This window comes from Lagenorhynchus albirostris, chromosome 8 (assembly GCF_949774975.1).
Source record: "Lagenorhynchus albirostris chromosome 8, mLagAlb1.1, whole genome shotgun sequence".
Classification (NCBI taxonomy): Eukaryota; Metazoa; Chordata; class Mammalia; order Artiodactyla; family Delphinidae; genus Lagenorhynchus; species Lagenorhynchus albirostris.
The window spans coordinates 46,386,658-46,400,022 of record NC_083102.1 but is presented as its reverse complement, the minus strand read 5'-3'; the positions used below and the strand labels follow the sequence as shown (position 1 = coordinate 46,400,022).

At 40.6% G+C, this 13,365-nt stretch overlaps 1 protein-coding gene across 2 annotated transcripts in view; it reads left to right on the top strand.

The window, feature by feature from the left end:
* The window catches only part of CHN2 (chimerin 2), a 335,759-nt gene extending 331,658 nt beyond the window's left edge, over positions 1–4,101 (top strand). For both annotated transcript variants that reach the window (XM_060156930.1, XM_060156929.1), the window contains one exon: positions 2,292–4,101. In XM_060156930.1, the coding sequence (XP_060012913.1) occupies positions 2,292–2,463 (172 nt within the window). In that variant the 3' untranslated portion in view covers positions 2,464–4,101. The remainder of the gene's footprint in view (positions 1–2,291) is intronic.
* The last annotated feature ends 9,264 nt before the right edge of the window (positions 4,102–13,365 follow it).

The window sequence follows — 13,365 nt, the reverse complement described above, 5'->3', positions numbered from 1 at the left end:
GATTTTCGCCGTTTGATACTACGTGGAGCTGGGAGGTCTCTTGTGGACCAGTGTCCTGAAGTTGGCTCTCCCACCTCAGAGGCACAGCACTGACTCCTGGCTGCAGCACCAAGAGCCTTTCATCCACACAGCACAGAATAAAAGGGAGAAAAAGTAGAAAGAAAGAATAGGATAGTAGAAAGAAGTAGAAAGTAGAAAGTAAGAAGAAAGAAAGTAGAGGATAAAAGAGTAGATAAAAAAGTAGAAAGAAAGAAGAGGATAAAAGAAAAGAAAATAAGGTAAAATAAAGTTATTAAAATAAAAAAATAATTATTAAGAAAAAATATCTGTTCTTTGCTCAGACAGGACAGGGTTAAAGGAGCCACTGATTCGGGGGCTCCGGCTCACTCAGGCCGGGGGGAGGGAGGTGTACGGAGTGCGGGGCGAGCCTGCAGTGGCAGAGGCCGGCATGACGTTGCACCAGCCTGAGGTGTGCCGTGTGTTCTCCCGGGGAAGTTGTCCGTGGATCCTGGGACCTTGGCAGTGGCGAGCTGCACAGGCTCCCCGCAAGGGGGTTGTGGAGAGTGACCTGTGCTCGCACACAGGCTTCTTGGTGGCGGCAGCAGTAGCCTTAGCGTCTCATGCCCGTCTCTGGGGTCTGCGCCGAGAGCCGCGGCTCGCACCCGTCTCTGAGCTCCTTTAAGCAGCATTCTTAATCCCCTCTCCTCACGCACCTTTTGGGAGGTCTGAGGTCTTCTGCCAGTGTTCATTAGGTGTTCTGTAGGAGTTGTTCCACGTGTAGATGTATTTCTGATGTATCTGTGGGGAGGAAGGTGATCTCCGCGTCTTACCTTTCCACCATCTTCCCCTAGATCTTGGAGTATAGTTGATTTACAATGTTGTATTAGTTTCAGGTGTACAGCAAAGTGAATCAGTTACACATACACATCTGTCCACTCTTTTTTAGATTCTTTTCCCTTACAGGTCATTACACAGTATTGAGGAGAGTTCCCTGTGCTATACAGTAGGTCCTTATTAGTTATTTTATATACAGTAGTGTGTATATGTCAATCCCAATCTCCCAAAATATCCCACCCCCCTCACTTTCCCCTGGTAACCATAAGTTTATTTTCTACAACTGTCATTCTATTTCTGTTTTGTAAATAAGTTCATTTGTACCATTTTTTTTTAGATTTCACATATAAGTGATATCATATGATATTTGTCTTTGACTTACTTCACTCATTATGACAGTCTCTAGGTCCATCCATGTTGCTGCAGATGGCATTATTTCCTTCTTTTTTATGGCTGAGTAATATTCCGTTGTGTATATGTACCACATCATCTTTCTCCACTCCTCTGTCCATGAACATTTAGGTTGATTCCAGGTCTTGGCTATTACAAATAGTGCTGCAATGAACATTGGGGTGCATGTTATCTTTTCGAATTATGGTTTTCTCCAGACATATGCCCAGGAGTGGGACTGCTGGATCATATGGTAGTTCTATATTTAGTTTTTAAGGAACTTCCATACTGTTCTCCACGGTGGCTGTACCAATTTACATTCCCACCAACAGTGTAGGAGGGTTCCCTTTTCTCCACACCCTCTCCAGCATTTATTGTTTGCAGATGTTTTGATGATGGCCATTCTGACCAGTGTGAGGTGATACCTCACTGCAGTTTTGATTTGCATTTCTCTAATGATTAGTGATGAAATGACGATTTTCAATTCCAACAATAATTACTGCTCCAGACCTCATCCTGTGGGAACTAGAAATAATATCCAACTGCTTTTTCGTTTGGCCACATTCCAGCCATTTCCCAGTCCCATGATGATGGCTTGACCTCTCTCCTCAGGCACTAGCCCTGCCAGCAGACAGGGAATCTGCCCTCAGCTTCCTGGTCTGCCAGCATACAGACCAGTAGACAGCGACAAGAGGGAAAGAAAAGACATCCATACAAGCCTAGACTAAATCTGTATGCACTATGGGCCACCTAATAATCTACTGCCCCTTCAAACCAATATTCCCTCACTGAGAGTTCCACGTTTATTTAGTAAGAAGGACTGATTTTATAATTTTAAAAAGTGTGTCTACACCAGATTGACTTAGTAGTTCACTTCTACTGGCTGAAGGCAATGTCAATAATCTAAAACTTTTTTTAGTCAGAAAATTACCTTTTAAGAAATACTTCCGTATACTTCCAATTCTCAATTTTCTTTTGCAAATTCTCAAACCAGAGAAGTTCATAATCAGTATACAAATCCACCCTCGAGTCTGTATAATGCCTCTGTGTATATGTCTGTCTTGCAGGGTGACTCTGAATGAAAAGGACAATTTCATGAATGCTGAAAATCTGGGGATCGTATTTGGGCCCACCCTGATGAGGCCCCCTGAGGACAGTACCCTCACCACCCTCCATGACATGCGGTACCAAAAGCTGATTGTGCAGATTTTAATAGAAAACGAAGATGTTTTGTTTTAATCCACCAGGGAAGTGAGCTGAATGGCCCGAGCCCCATCTAAGTTGATAAGGCTAAAGAAATAAAAACATCTTTTACACCTGGTTTTCCAAACAAGTGGTGGAATTTCCTAGACCACAGAGGATCGCCATGTCGGCTACTGTGTCTCATAGACACTGGCCCCCTCCACAGGAGAACAGCAAGGATGAGGGTGAGAAAAAGCCCTCGCCTGGGTCTTTGCTGTGCCTCGTATGTCTGTTTTGCTGGAAGAGTGATTAATAAATCTTTCTTTAACTTATTAAAAAACAACGTAGACCTTTAAACTTCAGTCTTATCAGTAATAAAAGGGAACTTAATTCATAGAGGTACTTGATACAGTTATACATTTTCCACTTACAAAAAGAAGACAATTCTATATGTTAAATGTTAAATGAAACTTATATTGTAAAATGTATTTTTATTTTAGCTGCAAGAATGTTACTTTATTTTAGCAAATAGAACTCAATGCAGTGCATTGATTATTACCCTGTGTACCTTGTCCTGCCTTCTTGCTGCGATCCCTGAAAAGTTTACCATGAATGCAGTATTATCTTGACATACCTCTGTCCTTATCAGTGCTTTGCAATGAAATTTCACCTCCCACCTCTGTCCCTGCTTTTGATAGATTTGCTGTTAAGCACTGGCATTTTGCTGTCTTACGGTGTATGTTTATAGCAAGTGTAGGATGGTCTGAAACATCCACAGATTTTCTTTCCATAAAAATTTTGTGAAATCCCAAAGTATGTTCTATGAATTGGTCATAGTCTTTCCATATCATGTGTGTACATCACAGAACATGCAGAACGTGGTCATTTTACATAAAATAATTTGGAAACACTGGTTATAGCTGGGCCATGTAAAAAGTTAGCACTTCTTTCTTTTCAGGCAAGCATTCATTCTGAATTCATCTGTTAATGTCAAGTTGCATTTTTGCCACATTTCTATTTATGAGAAGTGAATCTGCAGAGTCATTGTTGATTTTTTTCATTTTTGTTTTATAAACAAGCCTGTTTTTTAAAGTAAGAATGACTGTTTGGTTTTTTACAAATATGTGTTCCTCCTTGATCAAAGTAACTCTGATGGATAATAATTTAATATGATTTGATTGCTACAGTCCTATCTTATTGCTTATATTTATCTTAGCATGAGCGTTCCACACCAAGATTTCTATATTTTGTAACATAGGTAAAATATTTAAAACGTCAAAAACTGTCAATCTAAATTTTTTTCTTAACCCCAACTACAAAGTCTTTTCCTCTCATTTTCTGAGATGATTCATGCCAGTACTCACTGGTCTTGTTTCGGAGTGACCAGAAGAGAATTACTGTGTGATGAGCCAGCTGAGAGGGGAGAGGGCAGTGCAGCTGTTATCCTAGGAAGTCCTGAGGGCTATGTGGATGGACTCCACTGGCACCCGGGGCTCAGAATGGTTCTGCTCGGTCCCTGCTAGTATCGTTCCTCCCAACTGTACAGATTTGTTTGTTGTAGCTTATGTACTTCTTGATACTGTCAAAAAACTATCTGGAAATGGTTTTATTTTGTGAAGTGAACAATACTTTGTAATTGATGATAGTGTAAATGGAAGGAAAAGCATTAAATGTATTAAATTCTTCTGTCTATCATTTTGGAAGACGTGTTGGGGGAAAGGGGGGCAGAATATTCAAAACACTGCTCCCAGATGGACTGTGGGCAATAAAGTGTCTACCATCACCAAGACACAGATGAGAAAACAAACACCCCATGGAGTCCACACCTCCTGGCCCCTCTCCCTCCTCCAGCTTCCTCCTGAGGAGCCTGCCTGCAGTTAAGATTCCAATGCTCCAGCTTCCCTTTCTATAAAGACCCATTGTGTTTGTCCTTCATTGAGAGATGTGGTGTTTAGAGCAGATCACCCTAGGCAGCTTGCAGGAGGGCAGAAAAAGAGTTTTGGAGCCAGAAAGACTTGACTTTGAATAGCAGATCTGCCTCTTATCAGCTGCATATGACCTTGGGAATGAGTTCGCTTACCTGAAAAACTGGGTTTGGAAATAAGGGACACCTTAGATGAAATGATGATCTAAAGTAATTAGTCATAGTTACTTCTTCTTATCATCATTATTTTAAGAATGATGACTTAGGAGGGGAAAGGAAGACACATGAGAGAAAAGGATTTGTCACGGGTTAAATCCAAGTCCGAGTAATAATAAGGGGTATTATTATAACAGGGCTCTATAATGTGTAATGAGGTTCACTTGACTCCTTTTCTCGAATGTGATTACAACACCTGATCCCGTCTACCTGCCTTTAGTCTGAAGCCTGCTCTGATACCCATGCCTATCTTCCCCACCATCTGGCAGCCTGACGTGGCTTCTCTTACCTGGCTTGAAATTCCTGCCATTGGAATAACTCTAGTAGTTAGACCTGAAAGGAGGCAGTGTTGTTTCCAGAACCCACTGTTAAATTGCCCACAGGTGGGTTGTGGGAGACGGGACGGGGCAGTGTGGGTGGGGGAAGACCTTTTTCTCTCTCCCGTTAACATAAATGGGCACCTGGTCTCCAAGCTCGGAAGGGGCCTGGTGCAGAATTTCAAGGACAGCAGCCTGGAAGGGACGAGGGAGGGGAGATACGGGGAGTTGAGGAAAGTCACATACCACTACAGGTGTGCTGCCTGGGCCATCCTGCCTCCAACTGAAAACCCAACTCAGGTAGCTTACAAATTCCCAAGATCTATCAATCCACAAATTTACAGTCAATCTTTTGATATTTAAAAATGTAATGTTCATTAATTTTCAACCAACATTTATCAAGCACTTATTAATGGGCCAGACACTGAATACTGGCAAGGAAAAGGTTTGTCTCACTGGAAGAATTAAATAATAAGTTTAGTTTGGCTGGAGAGCAAAAGCTGGTCATGCTAAGGATTTTGGACTCTAACATAAAAGGCGATGGTGCTACAATTTTTTTTTAAAATAAACTTAATTTTGGAGTAGTTTTATATTTACAGAAAAGTTGCAAAGATACTACAGAGAGTTCCTGTGTACTCCTCACCCACTGTCCTCTAATGTTAACATCTTATATAACCACAGTACATTTATTTAAACCAAGAAACCAACATTAGTACATTACTATTAACTGAACTCCAGGCTTTTTTCGGATTTTATGAGTCTTCCGCTAATGTCCTTTTTCTGTTCCAGGATACAATCTAGGACACCACATTGCCTTTAGCATTAATTGCTAAATTATTTATATTAATTTATAATATTTTTATTATGTTATTTTTATTATATTTTTATTATAATATATAATATAGATAATATATATATAAATATATATGTGTATAAATATATATTTATATATGCAAATGAAAAAATATATATTTATATATATTATCTATATTATAATTATATATAATATATTATTTTAATATTATAATTTATATTAATGCTATTATTAAATAGCATTAATAGCTAATTAATTTAGCATTGCCTTTTAGCAAGAAACAAATGCCACAATCTTGTTTACATTTTTTAAAGATCACTTACTTGACTGTGGATCCATCAGAGAATACGCAGGCAGATGGGGGTAGTGAAGGTAGATGCAGGGAGTCACTTGGATGTTCGTTGTTGTCATTGTAAGTCTAAGGTGATGTAGCCTGGATCAGGTGGTAGCAAGGCAGAGAAAAACAGACAGAACTGAGTTATATTTAGGAGGCAGAGTTGAAAACGTCTGGTTATAGATTGGATTAGAGAATCAAGGACGACTCCCACACTGCTTAATTTGACAACTGGATAATATTTCTTGAAATGAACACAAAGAGAGCCAGAGGTTCTTGAGGGGTGGAAAAAGTAAGGAGGATGATGAGTTCCATGTTGGACATGATGAAATAGGGATACCTGTGAAATTTCCAGGAAGAGATATTTCATGAGCAATTGCACTAACAGACCCAAGCTGGAGGTAGGAATTTAGGAGCGACACCAGAGGTAATAATTGGAACCAAGGTAATAATTGAATAAGATTGCCCAGGGACCCAGAACAGAGAAATACAGGAGAGGCCTGATTCAAAGTTCTCTACAGCACCAACATTCAGGAGAGGGGATGAGAAGGAGAAGAGGGCAAATGAAGTCCATTTTGATAAAATATAGAGGGTCTCATGAGTGTGGTTCAGAAAGACTCTTTCCTTGTCTTCAGGTTCGTTTCACAATGTCCTAGTCCATTTCGTTGTTCCACTTCCATGTATTTTGCTACACGCGAGGCACCATGTTAGACCCTATGCTTTGGAGCGGTTTGCTTCATTGGATGCTTTGTAAATGCAAATAAGCCAGGGTCATTTTTTTTCCTGAGTTGAAAAGATATTGTCACACTGAAGGACCTCCTTCACTGCCTTCTACTGCCATTTGTACATACGTCTAATCCATCGGTTATCACAAAGTACTGCAATTGTGTGTCCATCTGTCTCCCACTGAAGTACAGGCTCTGTGGGATCAAGAATGGTGAACACCATCACCCTGATACCAAACCAGACAAGGATGTCACAAAGGAAGAAAACTACAGGCCAATATCACTGATGAACATAGATGCAAAAATCCTCAACAAAATACTAGCAAACAGAATCCAACAGCACATTATACAGATCATACTCCATGATCAAGTGGGGTTTATTCCAGGAATGCAAGGATTCTTCAATATACGCAAATCAATCAATGTGATACACCATATTAACAAACTGAAGGAGAAAAACCATATGGTCATCTCAATAGATGCAGAGAAAGCTTTTGAAAACATTCAACACCCATTTATGATAAAAACCCTGCAGAAAGTAGGCATAGAGGGAACTTTCCTCAACATAATAAAGGCCATATATGACAAACCCACAGCCAACATCGTCCTCAATGGTGAAAAACTGAAAGCATTTCCACTAAGATCAGGAACAAGACAAGGTTGCCCACTCTCACCACTCTTATTCAACATAGTTTTGGAAGTTTTAGCCACAGCAATCAGAGAAGAAAAAGAAATAAAAGGAATCCAAATCGGAAAAGAAGAAGTAAAGCTGTCACTGTTTGCAGATGACATGATACTATACATAGAGAATCCTAAAGATGCTACCAGAAAACTACTAGAGCTAATCAGTGAATTTGGTAAAGTAGTAGGATACAAAATTAATGCACAGAAATCTCTGGCATTCCTAAAGAAAAGAATAAAATATCTAGGAATAAACCTACCTAAGGAGACAAAAGACCTGTATGCAGAAAACTATAAGACACCGATGAAAGAAATTAAAGATGATACAAATAGATGGAGAGATATACCATGTTCTTGGATTGGAAGAATCAACATTGTGAAAATGACTCTACTACCCAAAGCAATCTACAGATTCAATGCAATCCCTATCAAACTACCACTGGCATTTTTCACAGAACTAGAACAAAAAATTTCACAATTTGTATGGAAACACCAAAGACCCCGAATAGCCAAAGCAATCTTGAGATCGAAAAACAGAGCTGGAGGAATCAGGCGCCCTGACTTAAGGCTATACTACAAAGCTACAGTAATCAAGACAGTATGGTACTGGCACAAAAACAGAAATATAGATCAATGGAACAGGATAGAAAGCCCAGAGATAAACCCATGCACATATGGTCACCTTATCTTTGATAAAGGAGGCAGGAATGTACAGTTGAGAAAGGACAGCCTCTTCAATAAGTGGTGCTGGGAAAACTGGACAGGTACATATAAAAGTATGAGATTAGATCCCTCCCTAACACCATACACAAAAATAAGCTCGAAATGGATTAAAGACCTAAATGTAAGGCCAGAAACTATGAAACTCTTAGAGGAAAACATAGGCAGGACACTCTATGACATAAATCACAGCAAGGTCCTTCTTGACCCACCTCCTAGAGAAATGAAAATAAAAACAAAAATAAACAAATGGGACCTAATGAAACTTCAAAGCTTTTGCACAGCAAAGGAAACCATAAACAAGACCAAAAGACAACCCTCAGAATGGGAGAAAATGTTTGCAAATGAAGCAACTGACAAAGGATTAATCTCCAAAATTTATAAGCAGCTCATGCAGCTTAATAACAAAAAAACAAACAACCCAATCCAAAAATGGGCAGAAGACCTAAATAGGCATTTCTCCAAAGAAGATATACAGACTGCCAACAAACACATGAAAGAATGCTCAACATCACTAATCATTAGAGAAATGCAAATCAAAACTACAATGAGATATCATCTCACACCAGTCAGAATGGCCATCATCAAAAAACCTAGAAACAATAAATGCTGGAGAGGGTGTGGAGAAAAGGGAACACTCTTGCACTGTTGGTAGGAATGTAAATTGATACAGCCACTGTGGAGAACAGTATGGAGGTTCCTTAAAAACTACAAGTAGAACTACCATATGACCCAGCAATCCCACTACTGGGCATATACCCTGAGAAAACCATAATTCAAAAAGAGTCATGTACCAAAATGTTCACTGCAGCTCTATTTAAAATAGCCCGGAGATGGAAACAACCTAAGTGTCCATCATCGGATGAATGGATAAAGAAGATGTGGCACATATATACAATGGAATATTACTCAGCCATAAAAAGAAACGAAATTGAGCTATTTGTAATGAGGTGGATAGACCTAGAGTCTGTCATACAGAGTGAAGTAAGTCAGAAAGAGAGAGACAAATACCATATGCTAACACATATATATGGAATTTAAGAAAAAAAAAATGTCATGAAGAACCTAGGGGTAAAACAGGAATAAAGACACAGACCTACCAGAGAATGGACTTGAGGATATGGGGAGGGGGAAGGGTAAGCTGTGACAAAGCGAGAGAGTGGCATGGACATATATACACTACCAAACGTAAGGTAGATAGCTAGTGGGAAGCAGCCTCATAGCACAGGGAGATCAGCTCGGTGCTCTGTGACTGCCTGGAGGGGTGGGATAGGGAGGGTGGGAGGGAGGGAGAGCAAGGGGAAAGAGATATGGGAACATATGTATATATATAACTGATTCATTTTGTTGTGAAGCAGAAACTAACACACCATTGTAAAGCAATTATACTCCAATAAAGATGTTAAAAAAATAAATTAAAAAAAAGAATGGTGGACACCATATGCTGGTCAGGCACACTCCTACTCATCCTACAAGTCTCAACTCGACGTTTCCTCTCTGCTGAGACTTTCCCTGGCTTCCCCAGGCAGAGTACATAGGTGCCAGCCATAAACACATGAAAGCATGGAAAGTTCAGAGTACTCTCCAGAGTTGGGTTTAACCAGCACATGAAATGTGAGGGAAGAGGAGGGAGAATGAGATTAAACAAGCAGGTCTGCGCCAGGGAATAAGGAACCTTGTGTGCCAAGTATGAGTCAAACTTAGAAAGATTGGTCTGGTGACACGTGGAGGATAGGCCAGAGGATGTAAGATTAGAAAGACAGAAGCTAATCAAGAAGATGTTATAGGCAATGACAAACTGAACTTGCCTCCCAGCAGGAGGGATGGAGAAGAGTCATGATAAGAGAGATATTTAGGGGGTTGTCAAGACTTACTGATTTGATGCCAAGATTGAACAGATGAAGTCACAAATGACACCCTCATTTCTGGTTTTTACAATTAAATGACTCTTTAGGAAGATAAGAGAATACAGGAAGGAAAGGGGGTTCAGCAGGGAGAAATCATGGGTTCAGTTTGCAGGATGCATTTGGTGCTAATGGTTTACCCATGTAAAAATGTCTAGCACATGCCTGAATACATGGTTTTGGAGCTCAAGAAAGAAGGATGAGATCAGACTGTATAGTCAGCTGAAATAAAGAAGACCAATAATAGGTCCCTGGGTAACAATAAAGTCTAAGGAACATGCAAAGTTAGAGAACTTTGAAAGGAAGGTCAGAAATGGCCAGAGGAGGAAGCAGAGAGTCAGGAGTGTAAGAAGAAAGCAGAGAAAGATAGAACTTCAAGGATGGAGAAGTCATCAGGGTCAAATGCTGCTACAGATGATAAGGTGGGGCTTCCCTGGTGGCGCAGTGGTTAAGAATCTGCCTGCCAGTGCAGGGGACATAGGTTCAAGCCCTGGTCTCGGAAGATCCCACATACCGTGGAGCAACTAAGCCCGTGCGCCACAGCTACTGAGCCTGCACTCTAGAGCCCGCAAGCCACAACTACTGAGCCCATGAGCCACAACTACTGAGCCCACGTGCCACAGCTACTAAAGCCCATACACCTAGAGCCCGTGCTCCACAACGAGAGAAGCCACCGCAATGAGAAGCCTGTGCACCGCAACACAGAGTAGCCCCTGCTCGCTGCAACTAGAGAAAGCCCGCTTGCAGCAATGAAGACCCAGCACAGCCAAAAATTTAAAAATAATAAAAAAATTTTTTAAATAAAGTGACTGTTATAGTTTGTTGGACTTATAAATTGAAAATAATTTTTAAAAAAAGATGATAAGGTGATGAGTCCCCTTTGGATATAGCAACTAAGGAGTCCCTGTAACTTAACAGGAGCTTTTCAGTGAGGACAATGTGGTGCATGGCACATTGCTAAACCTTTACAGTGAACGGAGTTAAAAAAAGAAGATAAAACCTGTATTTTTAAAGAAAAACCCATAAAGCTCTCCTTTCATAGGCTTATAAACCTCATATGTATGATAAATCATCCACGGGAGCAAATTTTTCATCGCTGCCGAAAATTTATAACCTTAACAGACTTTCTTGAAAAATTGTGTACTTCAAAATGTTCTTCAAGAGTTAAGCAAGTATTACTGGAATAGATGTTTGCTCACTTAAATTACCTGATTTCTTCTATGTCCTAATTTACACAATGGGTATAATCTTGGTTTGTTCTAGCTCCCTAATCTGAAAGTGGGCATAATAACAGAGTACCTGATCTCCCCTTCTTGTCAGAGTGCTTCTACGCAAGGATCCATTGAGATCCTGAATATAAAAACTAAACGCTCGGTATAAACTGGACAGTAATGTACAAATGTTGATTATCGTGCGCAGGACCATCCTTAGGGAGGGCAAACCCAGGTTAGTCCATTAATTGGCAGGTTTGGAGGATGTGGAGGCATGGGACTGGAGCAGGGCATTACTGTCAGGGGCAACGCAGGGCTGCAAGAATCAGAAGCTCAGGCCAAACAGCCCACCAAGGAGAGATGCTCAGACTCCAAAGTCTAAGCAGAAAAGACGTGTGACGAGGCAAAAATAGACCTCTTTAGGCCAGGAATTCAGCAACTGAGCGCCATGGATCAAGTGAGGAATAAGCGTGTGTGTGTGTGTGTGTGTGTGTGAGAGAGAGAGAGATATGGGTTCTTTTCCACAGGGGTCACATGCTAAAACCCATCAGGTTTTATGGGCCAACAGGTTCTTGACTCTTGGAATGGTCAAGATGATCACCTTGGAACAAAATCAGGAACAGTCACAAAGTCCCAAGTCCCAAGTCCATGGAAAGGTCAATATAATACCAACAGCCCATACAGACCGCTGCTTGAGCATGGATTACTGACTTCTAATAGTAAGGAGATGATCATTAACCTTTAAGAAGCATTAGATTCATCCATCAGGAAAGTATCTGTTGCACATCATATGAAACTATGATGCAAAGGGCTTCAACAATAGGGACATTAATTATCTCAACAAGAAATCCAAATGTAGGGCATCTCCAAGATTGGTGCTTTCTATTGGTTCTTTCTATTCCATCATGCTCCGTTTGCTGGCATTCCCCTCAGGCTTTGACAAACATCGTATAAGAAGGTGGCTTCAAGGAGAAGCAGGACAATGTCTTTCTCATCCTGCATGTCCCATTTAATAGCTAAGAAATCCTTCCCTCGACATATATCCCCTCACAACACCTTGGCCAGAATTGCATAGCATGTTTATTGCTAAACCAGTCACTAGCAAGGGGAATGAGATTCCCATGATTAGTTCAGGTCAGTGTGGCACGAAGTATATAGTCCCTTGGCCAGCAACACCGTGGCCTGGGACTTGTTAAAAATGCAATTTCTCAGGCCTGAATCACTGACTGGGGCTGGGGCCTCACAATCTGTTTTTTGTCCCAGTTTACTCTCCTTTTTATTTATGCATCATTCAAAAAAATATTTATTTTGTGCCTACTTTGTGCTAGGCACTATCAACACAATCATTATTAACATATCAGAGACAGTTTCTGCCCTCGTGGAGCTTACAACCAAAATAAAGAGACACCCACACATACCTCATCACAAATTCTTCATGATAAGCTGAGGTAAGCTACGAAGGAAAAGTACAGGGGTTTTCAAAGATCACAGGAATTTTAGAATAACTTGATATAGCCTGAAGGGTCTGGAAGAGTTTCCACAGGGAGAATGGTTCCCAGTGGGGGGCTAAAATTTTCTGTCGTAAATCCTATGAAACCAGGTTGTTAGAGAATCCTGGCTAAAATAGTCTAAGCAAAGGGAGCAGCATGGACAAAGCCCCTAAGAAGGGAAGAGATGTAACCAATTTGAAAAAAATGTAAGCAACTCACTGCAGCTGAGGCACAGAGGTAGTGGAAAGAGGAAGCCAGACCACACAGGCCCTCCACAGCAGCAGACTTTTCCCAACCGGTAAGGCCAACTTTCAACACCCATCGGCGAGAACAGTCACATGGCAGTCAAAGCCTAAAGAATTAACAACTGAATAATGACACAGTACACCATAAATCAGAAAAAAAAAAAAAAAAAGGATGTAAATAAACTTATCCTGAATAAGGAATGCACTTTCAAGCTGTTCTAAAACTTTTAAGCATACAGTATTACACCATGTACTTCAAACTAAGACAGGCTGGGCCCTGGGCCCTGGGCCCCTTTGCTGCAGCACTTGTACCTGGACACACGTTTCCTGGAGCAACAGAATACAAAGAAACTATAAGGGACTAAAAATAACTGTGTG